Source organism: Cryptomeria japonica, chromosome 11 (genome assembly GCF_030272615.1).
Source record: "Cryptomeria japonica chromosome 11, Sugi_1.0, whole genome shotgun sequence".
Classification (NCBI taxonomy): Eukaryota; Viridiplantae; Streptophyta; class Pinopsida; order Cupressales; family Cupressaceae; genus Cryptomeria; species Cryptomeria japonica.
Genome location: NC_081415.1, coordinates 720,845,034 through 720,866,142, shown reverse-complemented (window position 1 = coordinate 720,866,142; position 21,109 = coordinate 720,845,034). Strand labels below are relative to the sequence as shown.

The following is a 21,109-nucleotide window of genomic DNA, read 5'->3' as shown; positions in this document are numbered from 1 at the left end:
GGGCAAAAAGAGGGGGTCCCCATTTGCAATGGGGCGATGTGTGAAATGGTCACAACAGGTCCCTAACTGAGGGACAGGAGCGAACTTCAATGTTTTGGGCTCATCCTCGCTTCCATCAACTTGCAATTGCTTTCACCGTATAAAACGATGTCTTTTGGTCCCCCTTGGACACTTGAAACGTGATCAATATTCAAAATCTAAGCTTTCATGAAGATTTCGCTCTGGTCCCTGCCTGAGGGACAGGAGCGAACTTGGACATTTGGTGCAATTCTTTCAACATTGGCGACCTTTGATATTTCGTTCTTTATCGAGACGCCTCAAAATGTCCTTGCCTCCTTGTATCCTGACTTGAAGTGGTTTGAACTTGGACGGAAGGCAAGATAATCATCATTTCGCCCTGGTCCCTGGCTGAGGGACAGGAGCGAATTTGCATTTTTCAAGCTCAACTACACTTTGCCAACTTCTAAATTTATCTTCAACGGTCTTGTAGTGCCCCATTTCATTCATCCATGACCTGGAATTCATTCAAACTTGGCAAGAAATTGACCTAAGGCAAAAATCGCTCTAGTCCCTGACTGAGGGACAGGAGCGCCTAGGCCAATTTGGAGTTCATTAGGTGTCTTGCAATCTTCAATATTGTCTTCAACGAATCCGTTACACCGTCTTTGCTTGCCTCAAACCTAAAACTTGCTTGCTTTTTTGCCCAAAACATGCCTCATGAGGAATTTCGCTCTGGTCCCTGGGAGAGGGACGGGAGCTACATTGAATTTCACCCTGGTCCCTGACTGAGGAACAAGAGCGATTTTGCATTTTTGGTCCATTTTCCTTCACGAAGGCACTTCAAGTTATATTCAACTGATAAAACATATCTCCTTTGATCTCTTCAAATCGTCAAGTTGTTCAAATCCTGCAAGGACAAGGCAATGTTTGATTTTGAGCTCCGGTTCTTTACTGAGGGACAGGAGCGATTTTTACTCCTGGGGCATTTCCGTGCTCATGAAATTCTTCAAATTATATTCAACGGAAAGATCACGCCTCCCTTTACCACTTCCAATCGAAAGATCATCTTGATCCTGCAGAGACAGTAAGATTTTGAAAAACAAGCTCCGATCCTTCACTGAGGGACAGGAGCGATTTTGCTCCTACAGGCCAAAATATCATGATTTTACGGTTTTAATCACTTCACAAGGCAAAAACAAGTCATTTCCAATGCCCGGGATCAAATATCAAAAAACTCAAAATTTGGTCAAAATTACTCAACTGGACAAAATTCACGATTTCATCATCAACACTTAGACAAATTTATTCAAAATTCCAATTGAAAATAGACCAACTCACTTAGCCTCTGGCGAATTCACTTAAAAAAAAAAACTGCATCCTACGAGAGGAAGCTCAAAAAGCTCTCAAGACCGACTAGATTTTGGCCTGAAAAGATCAAAACGGGAACCCTAAGGCTTGACCCTAATCCAGACAACTGACAAACTACCAAAACCCTAAAAAGCAAAGCGAAAGGCGAGCAAAAAAAAAGAGCAAAAAGAGGGGGTCCCCATTTGAAATGGGGCGATGTGTGAAATGGTCACAACACATCCCTCTCTCTAGCTGCATACTCAACGAATCTAGCCAAGACTGAGTTGAGTTCCTCCATCGTAACACTAGGTAGACCTTCCTACTGCAAATCAATTACATCCAAGGCATTTGAGCAAGCATCAAAAATGCTTTCCCAATCTGGCATAAGCTTCTGCAAGTTGTTGATGTGAATCATGAGAGAAACCAAGTCATCTAGCTGATTATTCCTTATAGATTCCAACTGCTTGAAGTAAATGAGCTTCATCTTCTCTTTCAATTCTTTCAAGTTCAAATTGTTGGAAGAGTGGACATCTTGTCCCAATAACTCTTCAATAGATGTAAGGATCTTGGATTGTATCTCTTGAATGGATCCTTCCATCTCCATGCACTCTTGTTTTGCATGATTATACATTGACTTCCTCATGGCCAAAGAACAATACCAACCATGGAAATCATAAACATTGCCTGACTAAACAACTCCCTCCTAGATCAATGTGGACATAGGAATTCGCTTCAATACCCTAAGGCGAGAAATAGTCTTTTCCTGCACTGGTTGGAAATCTTCCCAAACTCCTTCCAAGTACTACATCCTGAATATGAGCATCGTTGTCTTATCAAATGCTTGGACAAACTGAGCTAGGAAATCATCTGATTGCTTCAAAACATCCTCTATCCATCTTCCAATCTCCTGATATGTATTCCCCATTGCCTCATGATCAAAGGGGGATCCATGAGCAATAGTAATGGGTGAGATAAAGGTGGGATCCTCACGCCTTAGGGAATTCATCCCTTCAATATACTCCTTGAATCTCATGTTCTCACTCTCAAGCATCTCTTTCTTTTCAATAGTCCTATCCAATCGCGCCTCAATTGCCTTGACTGTATCATCAAGCTCTTGGAACTCTTTCTTCTTCGTAGTAGGTCCAAGGTCAATTGTGGTAACTTGATAATCCATAGGAGTGACCACATCTCTAGCCTTGTCGCCTGTTGGGACAGCAACTTGTGCAATGCGTGCTCCTGTATCATCTCTAATAATCCTAGAGAACAACTTCACTTTCTTTTGCTCCTTTTCCTTGCCAACCCTGGCTAGGAAGTCATCAATATCTTCTACGGGTTGCGCCTCTATCACTTTCTTCTTCACCATGCTTCTCAACAACCAATCAGGAATAGTAGAGAATTCCATCCCATCTTCGAGGTGTTGATCTTCATCAAGTCCTCTCAAGGCTAAAATAACATCATCTTCTGTTTCTTTCTCCTTAGTCAAATCTACCACATTGTTGCCCAAATTGACCTCAAGTTGAACTATGGGAGATCCTGGCTACTCTTCATCATCTTCATGTGGTGCCGATTGTGTTGCAGCATGTAAATCTGCATCATTCTCCAGTAGGATCCCCGTGTCAGAACCTCGTTCGAACTCATTGTCCTTTTCTATCATATCATTCTCCTTCACGGATGAGGAACTCATGGTAGATTGAGGAGTGTTAAGACTTATATTTCTTGTGCCTTGACCCCTGGCTAACAATCTCCTTGCCCTTTGTTTGTGAACCTCCAAGCATGCCTTTCCTTCTTTTGGTAGCCTGACTCTCCTCATCTTTATGTGTTCTAGCATTGCTTATTATCCTTTCATCATCATTGAGAGAGGACTCCTCATTTCTCATCTTCTCATAGGTAAAGGTGACCTTTAGTTTTCTCGACTCATTAACGTACTTGTCCACCCATTCCCTGGAGTAATTATTCACATCTCTCATCAAAATATTTAAATCTACCAACTCAAGTTGTGTCCAGTTAGGCAACGTGATAGGCTTGTCTTTCTCCTTTACATACTGCAGATGGATGTGATCCCCATCATCTTGCACCTGATCTGGAATGGAGAAATTACACTTCCTCATGAAGTCCACTGACATACGAGACCACATCTTCCTTCTAACTACGAACTAATCCATGAAATTAGCCCAATAGTCTTCGATGTAAATTTTGTGTATAAACCTCCCTCCCTTAATTGTTACAATTCTCTAAAATGGATCAAATCGATCCCTGCCTCTATAGATTCCAAGATGATAGAATTTCAATTCCTCATTAACTATCTCTGTTGTGATTGCAGTGTGGCATACCTCCTTCATCTTCCCAAGAGTGATAGGAAAAGTTATCCATGTTATGTGCTTCACCTTCTGGATGAAATCATACTCTAAAAGTTGTCTCACTACCTTAAGTAAAACCATCTTGTCTGTCGGATTTCTAGGAAGCTTGTATGGTTTTGATGTGAGTCCTTGAATCCTTAGGTACATGAAGGTAGGAAACTAGATATACCACGATCTGTACTTCTCTATAAGTGTTGTTGCCTCTTTAGACAACCGTTTATGTATTCCGCCTTATAGCAACCTTGTGATGTACATGGTGAAAGCATCATTCACCCTTCTATAATGTTCAATTTCACGTAGGTGGAGTTGCGAATAGAACTAGTAAACTCTGTATTGTCCTGGCTTGTTCCCAACTATGCCTTTGCATATCAATCCTTTGTACACAATATGTTTGGCAAGCATGTAGACTTGGTAGGAGATCATATTGAATGTCCTTGTTTTCTCCAAACCTCTCAACTAGATGTCAAGATTATCAGTTATTATCTTTGCCCAGTTGATCACCGTTCCTCCCGCTATCTCTTCAATAAAATAGTACATCCATGTCTCAAATAGCGCCCCTTGAGGTGCTCCCATGACTCGGTTGAGTAGAAATATCAAATCACTATACTCCTCGAAGTCTAAGCATAAGAGTCTCTTGGGTAACCTGGAGTGGTAACACCTTGTCTCAAGAGCCCACTTGCTGTTAATAACTATCATACATGACTCTAATCTTCTTTCAAATTTTGTGTGCACTTCTTCCTTGGTTCTCTCTTGCATGTTTGTACACCTAGGGATTCCAAATACTTCCCTAATTGACTCCTCAGCCAGGTATGCAAGCACTATCCCCTTAGGTGATTCGATCATTCTGGTTTGCGGATCATAATGCTTTGCACACTCGACTACGAGCACATGGCACTGAATAGATGGTGGAAAACCAGCTGCATGGTAGATTCCACTCTTCATGATATTAGCCACCAAAGTGGATGGAAGATGATTCTTCGTTCCAAACATTCTTCGCCTCATCCTCTTCAGGTCCAAGTATTCCATGTTGGTATCTTCAACCTTCTTCCATTGGGATGTTATTTGCGACTCCAAATAATAGCCTTCTTGCACAATCTTCAATTGATTCTTTCTCGCTGATAGCCCGCTTTAGACATAGCACCTATTCAAAATTGTGAGCTTAAAATCAGAAATTTGAACAAGAAGTAATACGAATTCTAAAAAATGAGTGAATTTCAATCAAATAAGGCATATCACCTTCACAAAACCTGATTTTCAGACTTAAAACAAGTCTGATTACGATTGCTAAGTCTGGAGACACCTCTGCAAACTCAAAAATGGAGGGTTTTTTATGTCAAAAATGTCGTTTTAGCTCTGATTTTCTGAGAACGTAATCTGAAAACACCTCTGAAAGCTGGGAAGACACTTAACAATGGCGAAACACCAACATGCACTGTGATTTGCCCCCAATTGACTGAAATTAACACGCCTGGGCATAACAATGGCTGGGCACAATCACTGGATCAGTGAACATGGACTGCGAACAAGTTAAAACAAATCGATGGGGCTGGAAGTATTGATTTGGTCTGGGAAAAGTGGCTGGAAATGATGTTTTGCCAGCAATGGCAACCTTAACAGCAATGTCGCCCCCCTTTGGATGCTCACAAGCTCCCTCAATGTGGTGCAATCAGCCCCTTAGGCAAAATCGCACCCTCCACAACAATGGCGCCACTCCAAACTCAGCCCTTCCAGCCGCCCAACTGTCAAATCAGTCACAATATAATAACATGTAAGGTGCTGGACTGTGTCTTTATTCATGTTTTTGCCTTGTAAATTCACCACACAGCCAATGTGAGATAAAACTTCGCCCTTACCAGCCAAATGGAAAATTGATTTGCGTTGGAATTTCAACAGTTGGCACATTTCACTTTTCTTGATCATTAAATGCATGTGGTAAGGTAAAATCAATGCCATTTGGGACATATTAACTTTGAAAAATCTCACTTGAATCCAATCTTCAGCCATTTAGGGAAAATCGCACCCCATCTGGACAAACAATTTCACTTAAATTCACCCCATTTGCAGCTTATGACCATTAGGGGAAAATCGACCCTCATTTGGACAAGTAATTTTCATTATTTAATTCATTTTCATCCCCAAATCCACTCCAAGGGAAAATCGATGGCCATCTAGACAACTAAATTTGATCATTTCATGTAAACACACTCCTTGGTGGAAAAACGTCCTTCATCTGGACTCAAAATCTCATTAAAACTTGTCAAATTTCATCAAAGAACTCTCTAGGGGAAATTCAAACTCCATCTGGACACCTTCACTTCATCATAATTCATCATTTTGTCCCCAGTGGAAAAACGCACCTCATCGGGACAACATAAATTCATCCACATTTCACTTCGTCTCACTCATTTTCCTTTATGGTGGAGATTCGAACCTCATCTGGACACTCAGATTGCACTTAACTTGGTCATTTACCTCCTAGTGGGAAAACGTGGGTCATCTAGACACACTTTCCTTGTACATTTTCGCTCTTGAAGGCCTGGTGGAAAAATGACCTCCATCGGGACAACCTCATTGGAAAATCCAGATGCATCGGGATTTTCCCAAAAAACACTTGCAAAGTCAGTCCATGAGGGGAAAAACACACCTCATCGAGACTAAGACCATTTTCATCATTAAAATCAACTCTTTTCACTCAAAAAAGAAGTGGAAAATTATGCTCCATCAAGACAAAGTCCATTTTTACCTTTATTGCTCAATTGAAAAATGCCTCCCATCGGGACAACTCACTTTTATGCCTTAATTTCATGGGGGAAAAACGTCTTCCATCGAAACTATGATGATTTTCACATTGGAAAAGCCCAAACTTATCAAATTTTGTCATTTTATGTAATGGAAATTCTATTTCCATCAAGACTTTTAACATTTTAGCTCGATTTGAGGGGTACAAAATAGGAGTCCATCGGGACTTTGTGCACACTTGACTTAATCTACCTCCTAGGAGTGAAAAAAAATGACTCCTATAGGGACTCTTGACACTCTAGCGCAAAATTCACATCAATTTGCAACATTTGAGACACACTACGCTCACACTAAGGCAAGTTGCAACCTCAACAATAAGACAAATTTAGGATCACCTTGACATTTACATTTTAACATTTTTCAAACACTTGATCCTATTGAATTCAAAACTTAAAATTTATAAATTACTTGCACATTGAAGACCTCTGGGCGTGATCACACCAAAAATGAGACTCGGGCATCGAAAGCTCAAAATTGCCACTTGACTGCCAAAAACCCTAAACAAACAAAAGCGGAAAGAGGGGGTCCCTGTTTGCAATGGGGTGATGTGTGAAAACGTTACAACACCATGGAAACTGCCAATTCATTTTTTTTTGTACCGCCTTGAGAGTCATGGTTCTTTGTCCATTTGGTTGAATCTCCCTAACTTTTAATAAATAAGGATATTATATGATAAGAAATTTTTTTATATTTGATCCCCACAAATAGCCAAATTACCTCTAGGCAAACCATATCATTGTTGTGACATGTATGTGAATAATTGACCATTGGGTTCTAAGGCTTTGACCTGTAACACTTTTCTATATATGTTATCAGAAAAAGAGTGAGATGTATGCGATCAAAGCAATTAATGGAAAAGAGAAGTTGCAATCAGACTGTATTTTATTCTCAAATTGTTCACTTCCATCCTTGAGAACCCAAGGAAACTGCCTGCTCTGAAATGTTTCTTTATACAAAAATAGATAAATATAATCTTGACAAGAACATTAGAATGACATCCACAGAATATTTTAGGTCAATCAAAAATAACAATTTGAGCTTGAATAGGAAGTTTGCGAGTGAGATAGAGAGAACTGACCAACCATTGACTTGTAGAATGTCGGTGCCAAAGATCTGATCTTTTAGTGAGCATCATTAGAAAAGTAGAAGTTATATCACAAAGGTGGTTTCCATCCTCAGCATTTAATGAAGACAAAGAAGAATATTCGCAAAATTGTGACTTTTCAGGACTACAAAGCATAAACTCATGCCAGAATCCCACTAAATTCTCAAATCGAGTCCATATTGGAGAGCCCATAAAAGTATCCAATGGAGGTTGTGAAAGCAATCCATGCAGAGCACCACTTGACCTTGAGTTAACCAGAACTGCATCTAAGAGAAGAGTTCTGTAAATTCTTTGGCACCATGCACTTTTGTATTTATTATCGCAATTCTCTGCAATACACCCAAATATTTCTTTCAGAAGGATCATGACAGCATCAATGTTGACCAGCTTTTCTTCAACTGTTTCATGTTCACCTCTTTTAGGAATATGCTTTCTACTAACTCCAAAAGTTAGTTGAGCTCCTAATGGTCCCACACTATCTCCCTGTCATTTATGCAACTTGAATAGTTTAGAATCTAAAGAGATATGCAAGAAAGCTGCAAGCAGACAAAAATTGAACCTTGTATCTCTCTTTTTGTCTGAAAAAATAAGTGCCATTCAAAATTTTGCAAGTGCATAATGTCCAACATTGTTGAGTAACAATTTTTCATATAGAGCATCAGCGCATAAATCAAAAAATATAGCTAAATTTCTATCCTAAATGTAAATACATAAATAGAACTTACAGGAATCACTGAATTGACTACACCTAATTTTAGCCAGTTAAAATACTGCACAAAGTGCTCAAATGGTCCTTTGACACTAGTATTGGGCTCCAATTTCAGCTCCATACAATAGCGCAAATGAGAGAGTTCATTTTCAGGATCATGCCGTAGCGTGCAAAGCTCCTCCTTTCTCATGCTTATTTCCCCAATGTATTTGAGATGACTGGTTTCTCTCTCCGATTCATGAGGCACTTCTGTATTAATTGCCACTATCTACAGAATAAGTTAGTAAAAACCAAGCCAGAACTGCATATTATCTATAAATCTTTAGCTGAATCCAAATAAGCACAAGAATCAAATAAGGGAGTATGCTAAAACAACAGCATACAAAGTCGCACTTTGAGTTCCATATCAATAAGCCAACCAGCTGAAGCACAATATAAAGAATAGAAAATGCAGAACGTACAGACAATCAAAATGAATGAAGAGTTGAAATTTTTGAAACCCTTTTTCTCCCATTCTATGCCTGTTTATTTCAAAATAGCACTTGGATCCTGCTCATTATCACATCTATTGAAACTTTAGTATGAAAGAAACCAGGAGCAATAATTATTATTTCGACAAAAAGCAGTCACATGTCAAAGGGATGCAGCCAGGAATCTAAATAGGAACAATACTTATTTGGCTTCAAATAAGACAATTAAAAAATTAGAAAATTAACCTTTCTACTGCCAGTGAAATTAGTACCTGTCTATCCAGACTCCAAAACCATTGAGTTTAAATTGAAAAACAAGGATAGTTGAAAGCTCACAACCATGGAGTAAGATGCTCCAGAACACATAGCTGGATAACATGACCTCAATATGCATCTTTGCAATAAGCACCCTCCCAAAAGGTTCTCATCTATGGAATCTGAAGTGACCTTATGGGCAGAACACTTGAACTAGCGCCTTATGGATGGAGCCTCACACAGATTTTAAGAAAATTTATGGATGGGGAACAGACCGCTATGCTGGGACAGGAATATGTTTCTGTTGATGTGTCTAAAGTAGTGTCGCCACAGCTCTATCCGGCCGATGCAGAATAGAATATTTTCGCCGAGTATCCTATCCTCTCTTGTATAAGGAAGCCCTAATACTGCTTTTAGTCGATCAAAGGGGACAACCTCAAGGTTCCAAATGTCAGTTCTTGACTGCGAGATAACTCAACGGTCGATGTGTTTTGCTGGGAGCACAAGGGGCATTACGTTTTGCAACAAGCTGGTATGCATCCGACTATGCTATGATTCTCAATCTGCGAAATAAAAGCAAAAGAGAAGGGCTTAGGGATCCTACGGACAGCGATAAGAATGACTAATGTCGCGGGTAGACATATTTCCATTAACAGATTCATGTTTCACCAAAGACACCCTCACAACTAGACAAGAACAATGCAATCTCCAAGGGATGAAGGATTTTCAAACCGGAGACACTCATTTAGGCACCCCATTTTGTGCAGCCTAAGACGAACACCTACAATTGAACTAAGCACAGTTTGGGTTCAAACTAATCACGGTGACCTACAATCAGCAGGCCCCCAATGGTATGAACCTGAAATGCATCAAATACCCCTCCACATTTTGTCATTAAAATCACTGAACTATAATTCTAACTAGCTGAAAGAAACCATGCAAACAAAAGAAAACAAACACAACAAACACCATATTTCAATGTTCATATATTTGCTTCAGCTACCATTACAACAATTTCAGCAACATTTCTATGCTACTCCTAATTTGAAAATTGCAACTACTTCTAACTCCTTTAAATCGAACTAGAATCTAACTATCTAACCCTAAAAATCTAACCCTTTACAAAAGAAAATGTCATGTCTCCTAATAAATGATTGACGAAAGTATAAAAATATATTAATTATTTTATATAAATCTTCCATTCATTTATATAAATAATTAATATTTACAAGAATGTCTTTTAATTACATGTATTTGTCTAACACCGTAATTAATCCTAACTATTACGTGATTCTTAACCAACTGATGATAATAAAAGGATGGGCAGCACCCAAGATGAAAACATGGAGTTTTGATAAAACAAATCGTGGAAGAGTTTATTGGAAGTCTGCGTGTGTTAATACACATCCCAGAATTTATTTGCCTTTCGTCAGTCTCTTAGACTGGCCTATTGGTCATATGTTACAGGAGGAGAAACCATTGGTTATTCCATAATAAAGTCACTATGAAACCTGCGAAGAACGTAAAATTGCAAACTCAAATCGCGCAGTGTAGCGGAATGCATAAATGGTGAAATCGCAGAGAGTGGTGTCCATGGTATTGTCTACACGAAGCTACTAGAACACGGGAACTCCTCACGTCGACGGTCCTCTGCAACCCGAACACAAGACTCACCATAGCATAGCAGAGATTCATTTTATCGGGCATAGCAGATACATACAAACCATTCCCGCTCATGTAAAACAAGACCCGATATCAGGTGTTCTTCTGACTTCCCCTGCAATCGCGTAGGCAGCGTCGCCAATGGGTAGGAGACGTGACACATTTCAGTATAGCGGAAGTATCAGTAGAAGGAGAATATCGGTGTAGCGGAGATATCATACCGTCAAGCAGCAGAATCGAGAGTATTGTGAACGTGGTAGGAACTGTGCAAGCAACACATGATTAAGGAGGTATGTTTCCTTATGCTCACAGCGAATGCATTCTTCGATGATCAACAGCACAAGCATAGCATCAACAGTTACTGAGCAGTTACAAGTGCACTACGTATATATATTTTGATTATTGAATACCTAGTTATGTCAATTACTGAAGTAACAACAAGTAGGAAGGAAATTGAATTTATGTGAATGAGAAATATCCCTGCCTGAATGCTATTCATTGTTCTGCCATATCTCTCTGGCTATAATAGAAAAGACGTTGCTAATAAAAAGGATAAATGTCTAATAAATAATTAAGGAATTTTACAGTGGTATCAAAGCTTTTGAACCCTGCCAGCCTGTAGGGTATTGAATCTTCACGAAAACTTAATGCACAGTTGAGTATGCACCAAGGAAATTATAATTTCCGAAGTACTAGGGCCCGTCAAAACAGATTTCCAAACTCTCCTTTAGCACAGAGTAGTTCATGTATTCCGTTTGAAATTGAGGATAGCCACACAGAAACTGACGAGGAATTTATTTTTGAAACCAACATGGGAGACCCGGATAACAATAGGGACCTATTGGCTACATTGATCAGAAGTCAACAAGATATGCAAGATAATGTTAACAGAATGACCAACTTGATGACCCAGTTTATGGCTAATAATATAAATCAGCACCAAAATAATGGAAGACAGAATAATCAACATCAAAATAATGGGGGAAACAATGGGGGTAGAAATGAACAGTCAGTCAATAATCAGCCAGAAAGAACAGGAACAGCTAGACCATTTATGCCCACATTTACTGCTCGAAACCAGCCACCTAAAAATGAACCTACAATAAGAGAAATACAAGAAGAAATACATCAGGATTGGTTAGGTTCTGGAGAAGAATTCAGATCAACAATGACATTTAGAGAATATTTAGATGTCAGAATGAAACATAGGCCAAGAGGACAGCAAGGAAACAACAATGAATCGCAAAGGAAAATTGAAAAAATGTCCATTCCTTATTTTGATGGATCAAGTGAGACAACTGCTCAGGCTTGGGTGCAAAAATTAGACACATACTTCCAATTAAACCCTATGATGGAAGAGGAGGCAATTACATATGTTGCGTTACATCTTGACAGTGTAGCACATGAATGGTGGCATCATGGACAAATAACCTTGGGTCATAATTTGATAGGCACTTATGTTGAGTTCACTGAGAAACTTATTGATAGATTTGATTCTAAAGATCCTGAATTACATCTTAAGGATTTGACTCAGCTTAAGCAAACTAGAACTGTTGAACAATATATTTCTGAATTTGAAAAATTGGCTGTCTTAGTTACTAAAATTTAAGAAAGACACAAGATTGTAATATTTATAGATGGATTGTCTGATTCCCTCAAAGGTTGGGTTAAGTCCTTAAACCCTCAGACCTTACAAATTGTTGTCAAAAGAGCAAGAGAATTAGAACCATCTTCAAAAGGAATTTTTTTTAACAAAGAACCATCTCCTAGACCAGAAAAAGACAAACAACCTTTCAACAAAGATAATTTCCCTAAAAATGGGTTAGATAAAGAGGAAAGGGAAGAGCTCAGAAGGAAAAAACTATGTTTCAGTTGTAGGGAAGCATGGCAGCCTGGACATAGATGTTTAGGGAAGGGAAAAATTCATTATATTGAGGTTATGTCTGACAGTGAGGATGAAGAGAATGCTGATCCTAACATAGAACGAGCACCACAGAACACAGAGTCAGAAACAGGTACCAAACAAGGAGAAGGAGTAATAGCATCCATGATAGGAACTCCCCATTATAATATTTTTAGAGTTAGAGGAGTTTTGAATGGACAGCGTGTGATTGTTATGTTGGATAGTGGTTCAACACATAATTTTATAGATGCAGCACTTGTGGAAAGACGTGGCTTGCAGACTAAAAAACATTAGGGATTTGATGTTAGAGTAGCAGGTGGAACTAATTTATGGAGCACTCATAAAGTTCCTAAATTGAATATTACTCTTGGCAATTACACTGTTACTGATGATTTTTATGTGATTGACGTGGCTAACACTAATGTTGTCTTGGGCATTGTTGTGACGTATTCACACATCGCCCCATTGCAAATGGGGACCCTTCCTTTTTTGCTTTTTGGGGTTTGTTTCTAGGTCTTTTAGGGTTTTTTCCATTAGCCTTTGCATGCTGAGTGTTGCCAGAGGAATTATTAAGAGAGCAGGCTCTGTTTTAGCTAAAGGTGAGTCAGTGGATGCTCCGGGTTAGGGTTTCTTTGAAAGTCTTCCTTAGGGCCTGGTTTTGCTCGTGTTGCTAATTGTGTCTTGCTTGGTGAGTGAGTATCATCCTTGAAGGTCTGAGCTAGGTCAAGTTGGTGAGTGATGAAGTCTCGAATGTCATCCTGATCTTCAAATGCCCTAAAATTTGGCTGTCTGGAATGTCTTCCTGATCCTAAAATTTGACTATCTGGAAAACTGAAGAATCCTCCAAAAACTAGATTTTGCATTATAACTCCTGGAGGTCCGAAACCACTCTCAAACATCCTGACAGTATATATGGAATATAACTTAAAGTATAAGAATTCTTATACTTAAATGTTATATTCCATACATGAATCCTGGCGGAGAGACCAAAATGCAAATTTCACTCCTGACCCTTCCAAAGGGTCTAGGGCGAAATTCTTATAGGGCCCGTCCCTGGGGAAAATCTTTAGTGAAATTCCATTTTGATGTCTTCTCATTAATGATTTAAGGTGGAAAATGCTATGTTGAAATGAATATGTCATATGTGTCCTTAATCATCTTTTGGTTTGTTTTGCAAATGAAAGAAGACCAGGCCAGGACAAAGACGACCTCTTCCAGTCCATCATCATCAAGGACGTTCCACAGGCAAAAGGGAAGACTCAAGGCGCTTTGAAGTGTTGGAAGACTCAATGTGTTCAAGGAATTGCCAACTACTTCCAAAACCTTCACTTCGCCACACGGTATGATATCTCCCTATATAAAGTCAATCAGAGTCGTCTGTTTGTAAATGGCTCCCTATATAAAGTCTTGGCTCCTCATTTGTAAAGGTTAATAGTTGGTTGATAGAGAATAGATAATAGTGAATAGTCAGAGAATAGGAAATAGTTAGAATAGAGTAGAAAGAGAAGGCAAAGATTGTTGCCAAGATGTTGTTGTAAAGGACTTGTAAACTTCATTGAAGAAATGGTGAATTCTATGGGTCGATTCAACAATTTGCATGGTCTCTATACTTCTCAAATTTGATTTCATGTTATAAGATGAGTGGAAGAAATGTGTATGATCGATGGTGAAATATGTATGTCCATACTACTAGCAGTTTGTTGATTGCAGACTTGCCTTGTGTAGTCAACTGGAATCATTCAACTTAAGCTTAACTTCAATTGTCGCTTCTTCATTGATATGCATCAGCCTGATGGTGTCCATGCTTATAGCGGTGATATGAACATCATAAAGCTTTCCTCAGAAGATCGCACTAACCTTGTGAAGATGGTCCTAGAATGTCAAAGCAAGACTAAATTAGAATTTCATCAAAGGTCATTCATTGCTCTTACATTCTTAGTATTAGAAATAGATCCCGTTTCAACCTTTCTCCTTTTTCCTTTTTTTTTTCAAAATCAACGGCCAGTAAAATCTCACGTTCTAGCAATATCCAACGCAAATCAGACGTTCAGGCAGTCAAACGTAAGTACCCTTGTGATTCCAGCAAAATCACATCATACCACGAGAAGCTTATCCACACGTAGAGAACCTACATACAAGAACCTTGGAGTTGCCTCGATTGATCCTTCGATGAAATCTTCAGCAGTCGGAAAACTTTGCTCAAGAGAGGATAAGGTACCTTTAGGTATTTTATTTTGTGTTCGTATGTGTACAAAAGACACATCAATATGTATACAATGGATGGAAACATTAGACGAATATACACAGAGTTTTAAAAGAATGGAATTCTCTTTTAAAATTGATGATAAGAAGGTAGTCCTTCGTGGTATGTCTAGCAGTGGTCCCAGGATCGTCAGTGCTAAAAGAATGAAGGCTATTTTCAGACATGGAGGTGTGGCATGGTCAGCACAATGTTTAATCTCCAACAAGGTATCAGGCTTTGAATCTAAATCTTATCAAGATGATTTGTTAACAGTATTAGATTTACATCACTTGGTTTTTAGTGGTATTCCTTCAGGAGTCCCACCTGATAGAGGATTTGAACATACTATTGAATTAGAAGAAGGTGCTAAACCAGTTATCATTGTTCCTTATAGACACCCTAAAACATTCAGGAATGAAATAGAAAAAGCAATTATGGAATTATAGGATATGGGGCACATCAGACCTAGTTCTAGTCCCTTTGCATCATCTGTAGTATTGGTCAAAAAGAAGGATGGAACTCTTTGTATTTGCATTGATTACAGAGCTCTTAACAAGAAAACAATCAAAAACAAGTATCCAATACCTCGAATTGATGAATTGTTAGATGAATTGTATGGTGTTGTTTATTTTTCTAAAATTGATTTGAGATTAGGGTATCATCAGATTAAGTTAAGAGAACAAGACTTTCATAAAACTGCTTTCCGCTGTCATTATGGTCATTATGAATTTTAGGTTATGCCGTTTGGTCTAACAAATGCTCCGGCAACATTTCAGTCCTGTATGAATCATATTTTTAACGAACAGTTAAGGAAATTTTTGCTAGTATTCTTTGATGATATATCGATTTATAGCAAAACTTGGGAAGAGCATTTGAAACATATTGATATAGTTCTTGGTATTATGGAATCACAATCACTGTATGCAAAGGCGTCTAAATGTGAATTTGGAATGACTGAAATTTTGTATTTAGGGCATATGATCAGTGCAACAGGGGTACAGGTTCATCAAGAAAAGATAAGAGCCATTTTGGATTGGCCACCACCACAGAACCTTATAGAATTAAGGGGATTCTTTGGTTTATGCAGTTATTACAGGAGGTTTGTCAAAGGTTTTTCACAGCTTGGGGTACCCTTGACAGATCTTACCAAAAAGGGGGCATTCCGATGGACTGAGGAAGCTCAACATGTATTTGAGAAACTTAAAGAGGTAATGAGTTCTTGCCCAGTACTTGCCCTTCCAAATTTTAATCAGCCTTTTGTGTTGAAATGTGATGCTTCTGGGGATGGAATAGGGGCAGTTTTAATGCAAAACAAACATCCTATAGTTTATGAAAGCAGGAAACTTACTAAGCTTGAGAAATTGTATTCTATCTATGATAAAGAAATGTTGGCAATCATGCATGCACTAACAAAATTTAGGCAATATTTGGTTGGTAGCAGATTTGTAGTGAAAACTGAGCATAACAATCTGAGATATTTCTTGGGACAAAAAGATTTAAATGATAGGCAACAAAAATGGATCAGTAAGATTCAAGCTTATGACTTAGAGATTGAATATGTAAAGGTTAAAAATAATGTTGTTGCAAATGCTTTATCTAAAAGGCCTGAAATCAATGCGATATCTGTAGTAACAGCTGATTGGAAATCTTTATTGCTAGTCGAGTACTCAAAGGATTCTTTTGCATGTGATTTGCTAGATGGTAATATACAAGATGATAAATATAAAGTTGTTAATGATATTATTTATTACAAGGACAGGATTTATTTAATCCCAGGATCAAAATTGAAAGAGAAAATTCTCCAATCTATGCATGATATTCCTCTAACAGGGCATCCTGGATACTTCAAAACGTATCGTCAGGTAAGAGAAAGGTTCACTTGGAAAGGATTAAAAACGATGTCTTATGTCAAAGAATGCACCACCTGCGAGCAAAATAAAGCAGAGCAAACTTATCCTGCAGGGTTATTGCAGCCACTACCTATACCAAATCAGAAATGGGAAAGTATATCAATGGATTTTATCACAGGTTTACCGAAATCCCAAGGTAAAGATTGTATTTTTGTTGTGGTTGATAGATTAACTAAATTTAAACACTTCTTTTCTATCACTACAGAATTTACACAAGTTCAAATTGCAGAGTTATTCTTCAGAGAGGTTTTCCGTTTACATGGTTTACCAAAAACTATAATCAGTGATACAGATAGCAGATTTTTTAGCATATTTTAGGGGAAGCTTTTCAAATTGACAGGTACAGAGTTGAATCATAGCACCAACTATCATCCGCAAACCGATAGACAGACGGAAATAGTAAATAAGTGGATCAAAGGTTATCTTCGTAACTACATAGCCGGTCATCAGAAGGCTTGGGTTCGTTGGTTATATTTGGGTGAATATTGTTATAATACTACCTTTCATATGTCAATTGGTATGTCTCCTTTCAAAGCATTATATGGCTATGATGTACTCTCTTTTCTTGACCTTACTTTTGAATAGAGCAATGTACCTAAAACTCGTGATTGGTTTCAAGAAAGCCAAGACATTTTATCAGCTCTTAAGGAGAATTTGCAATGTGCTCAGAATCAACAGAAAATCTATGCAGATAAAAAGCGAGTTGAACGCCATTTTGAAGTGGGAGATTTGGTATTTCTCAGGTTGCAACCTTATCGGCAATCTTCTCTCAAACATAGTTGGTCTGAAAAATTAAAACCTCGGTTTTATGGTCCCTATCATGTAGTCCGGAAGGTTGGTACAGTTGCCTATGAACTTGATTTACCTGTGGAAAGTAAGATACACAATGTATTTCATGTGTCTTGTCTCAAGAAAGCTCTGGGACAGCAATTGTCAATGTCCAAAGATTTACCTCCTTTGAATGATGAAGGGAAGCTCGAAATGATACCAGAAGTAATTTTGGAAACACAGGACAAGCAACTGCGGAACAGAACTATCAGAGAATATCTCATCAAATGGAAAAATCTGCCTCAAGATGATGCCACCTGGGAAAATGAAAGAGTTTTGGAGTTACTTGAGGGCAAGCAACACGAGGCAGGGGAGACTGTCATGTCCCCTAATAAATGATTGACGAAAGTATAAAAATATATTAATTATTTTATATAAATCTTCCTATTCATTTATATAAATAATTAATATTTACAAGAATGTCTTTTAATTACATGTATTTGTTTAACACCGTAATTAATCCTAACTATTACGGGATTCTTAACCAACTGATGATAATAAAAGGATGGGCAGCACCCGAGATGAAAACATGGAGTTTTGATAAAACAAATCGTGGAAGAGTTTATTGGAAGTCTGCGTGTGTTAATACACATCCCAGAATTTCTTTGCCTTTCGTCAGTCTCTTAGACTGGCCTATTGGTCATATGTTACAGGAGGAGAAACCATTGGTTATTCCATAATAAAGTCACTATGAAACCTGCGGAGAACATAAAATTGCAAACTCAAATCGCGCAGTGTAGCGGAATGCATAAATGGTGAAATCGCAGAGAGTGGTGTCCATGGTATTGTCCACACGAAGCTACTAGAACACAGGAACTCCTCACATCGACGGTCCTCTGCAACTTGAACACAAGACTCACCGTAGCATAGCAGAGATTCATTTTATCGGGCATACCAGATACATTCTTCGATGATCAACAGCACAAGCATAGCATCAACAGTTACTGAGTAGTTACAAGTGCACTACGTATATATATTTTGATTATTGAATACCTAGTTATGTCAATTACTGAAGTAACAACAAGTAGGAAGGAAATTGAATTTATGTGAATGAGAAATATCCCTACCTGAATGCTATTCATTGTTCTGCCATATCTCTCTGGCTATAATGGAAAAGACATTGTTAATAAAAAGGATAAATGTCTAATAAATAATTAAGGAATTTTACAGAAAAGCCTTTGCCTTTTATAGAATTTACAAACTGAACCGATGGCCAGGATTGACTGCATCCAAGGGCTTCAATCTACCTTCTAGAAGCTGGCAGCTTTAACCCATGCCAGCTCAATTCTCAGTTATCCACCCAATCTTTATCAACTACATACAACTGTTTCGCTTCAATTTAGTCAATTTGGCAATTAGAGATAACTGACCTGTGTCCCCTCACTTTGAATTCATTAGACGGGGCCCACATGTAGTTCTTTACAATAAACAATTTCAGTTTTCAAAACTGAATTTCTAGAATTAAATCCAGTTATGTATTTTTGAGAATGCATACACTTGTTACATTCTGAGCGTTCTTTGTCTTCAGTCTTGAGGGTGGATCTCAACTCTATTTGGTGATGGCACGCTTCCCCATGCTTCATTTTGCGCTCTGCAACACATTCCTCATTCTTGCTTCCTCGCATCGCTCACAATCGCGTCTCCAATTTGCGCTTCAGGTTGACGCTCTAGCTCTTCCAGCAATGTTGATCTGCAAATAATCAATTCCGACTTGGATTAATTAATTTGAAAAATTAACTAAATTAATTTAACAAACTTAACTTTAAACGTCCAGAAGGAAAAATAAAAATATCTATTTTTAAATAAATCCTGGATCCCCGCTATTTTCACTTGCACTCAATTGGGTGACTAAGGGCAAAATTCCAGTGTGCCATGGGGAAGCGTCCCCCCCCCCCCTTTTTGGTCACGCCCCCCCTTTAGAAACGTCTCGAGGACTGGGGGACGAGGACGCGACGTCCCCCGCCACCGCCACCCAAGTGCCACCAAGACGTGGAGACGTCTCTGCGTCTCTCGTGGAGACGTGAAGACGTCTCCTGGGAGACGTCTAGGCGTCTCCTCGTCTCTCGAGAGACCCCCAGACGTCTCTCGAGGGACGGGGAGACGCCCAGGCGTCTCCCGCGTTCCCACGTCAAAGCTAACCAAAAAAAACAGTGTTTAAAAAACATGTGACTTTTGGGGGGGTTAAGGGGTAACCCTAATTGGACGTGGACCAATAGAAAAATAACACCTAACACCTTTAGAAAATAATAAAAGTATTTTTGGCCTCGTGCAAGGGGCGCTGCCCCCAAACCCCCGTTGAAAAATATAGGGGGAAACCGCGCCGATAGAAGTAGGAAAAATTTAACGTCCGAGTCTGATTAGGCTCCATATAACAACACAATTAGCATTGAAGAAATCTTGGTATTTAGATTTAGTATTCCAAATTTCATATAGTCTCATTTGAAATGTAATTCTTATACTATAATACTGTCATACATCTTTTCAAAACTAGTTTTTCAAGTACTATATGTATATGTATAACTATATCAGCACCACCACCCCGCCACCCCCCCCGCCGCCGTCCCCCTGCTGTCCCCAAACTTAGGCCCTTGGTCCCCCCGTCCCGGAAACGCGTCCCCCCGTCCCCAATGCCCATGGAACACTGCAAAATTCAGCCCTTTGGAATAAAATGCAAGCCTTTGCTTTACGTCCAATTCGGGCCCTTGGAGAAGAATGAAAAGCTTACTTTTCGCTTTACAATTTTAATAAAATCACCAAATTTTAAAACGTTCCCCCCTTATGATACAAAACTCGACCTCTTTAGAAATATTGTGCGAATTTTATTTAACACTTTTATCACTTCTCTCAATTTCAGGCCATTTAGATCATTGTGAGAGACTTTCGCTAAAAATGCCCCTTTAGAATTTCAAGCTTATGAGCCGAAATGCGGGACTTTCTTTTTCTAAGTTTTTTCAGCCTATTAGACCTCATTTGCGCGAACTTGAAAGTTTTGCAAATGACTAAAAGAATTGGGCTATCAAGCCCTTTGGCGCGATTTGGACCTGTATGTTGTGATTCGAACTCCTCCTATTGTCGGCCCATGAGATGAATGGCGTGATTTAGGGGTTTTAAAAAATTTGTTTCAACGCCTTTATAAATTTTGGGTTTCTTGACCAAAATGTGGGAAATCGGGTCCTCTTGGGTCGCCTTAAATGAAATTCGGCATTTTAATGAAATTTGTGAACTTAGAAACCCGACTACTTTATCTTGAATGTGCGATTTGGCATCTTTAGCCAATTTCCGCTCATTGGCTTACTTTGCGCGATTTGGATCATTTGCAATTTTCGGCTTTCTCCAGTTTCGAATAAATGATTCCCCTTTTCTGCGAATATGCCTTCAATTCACCATTTTCGGCCTATTGGGAACATTTGCGAGTTCTAGTGCTTGCGTGCCCTTTTGACAAAGAACGAATTTCAGGCCTATGAGGAGTTTTGCACAATTTTGATCCTTCACCCCTTTCTTGCAAAGTTAATGAACATGTCG

General features: G+C 38.8%; 1 protein-coding gene across 4 annotated transcripts in view; it reads right to left on the bottom strand.

The window, feature by feature from the left end:
* LOC131859817 (uncharacterized) overlaps positions 1-21,109 on the bottom strand; it is a 144,722-nt gene that overhangs the window by 96,617 nt on the left and 26,996 nt on the right. Inside the window, exons 2-4 of one of the 4 annotated variants that reach the window (XM_059213946.1) lie at positions 8,334-8,585; positions 8,022-8,091; positions 7,582-7,937 (exon numbers count right to left, since the gene is read on the bottom strand). In XM_059213946.1, the coding sequence (XP_059069929.1) occupies positions 7,582-7,937; positions 8,022-8,091; positions 8,334-8,585 (678 nt within the window). Of the gene's footprint in view, positions 1-7,581; positions 8,092-8,333; positions 8,586-21,109 lie in introns of all 4 variants that reach the window. The other 3 variants (XM_059213947.1, XM_059213944.1, XM_059213948.1) reach the window with 3 other exon arrangements.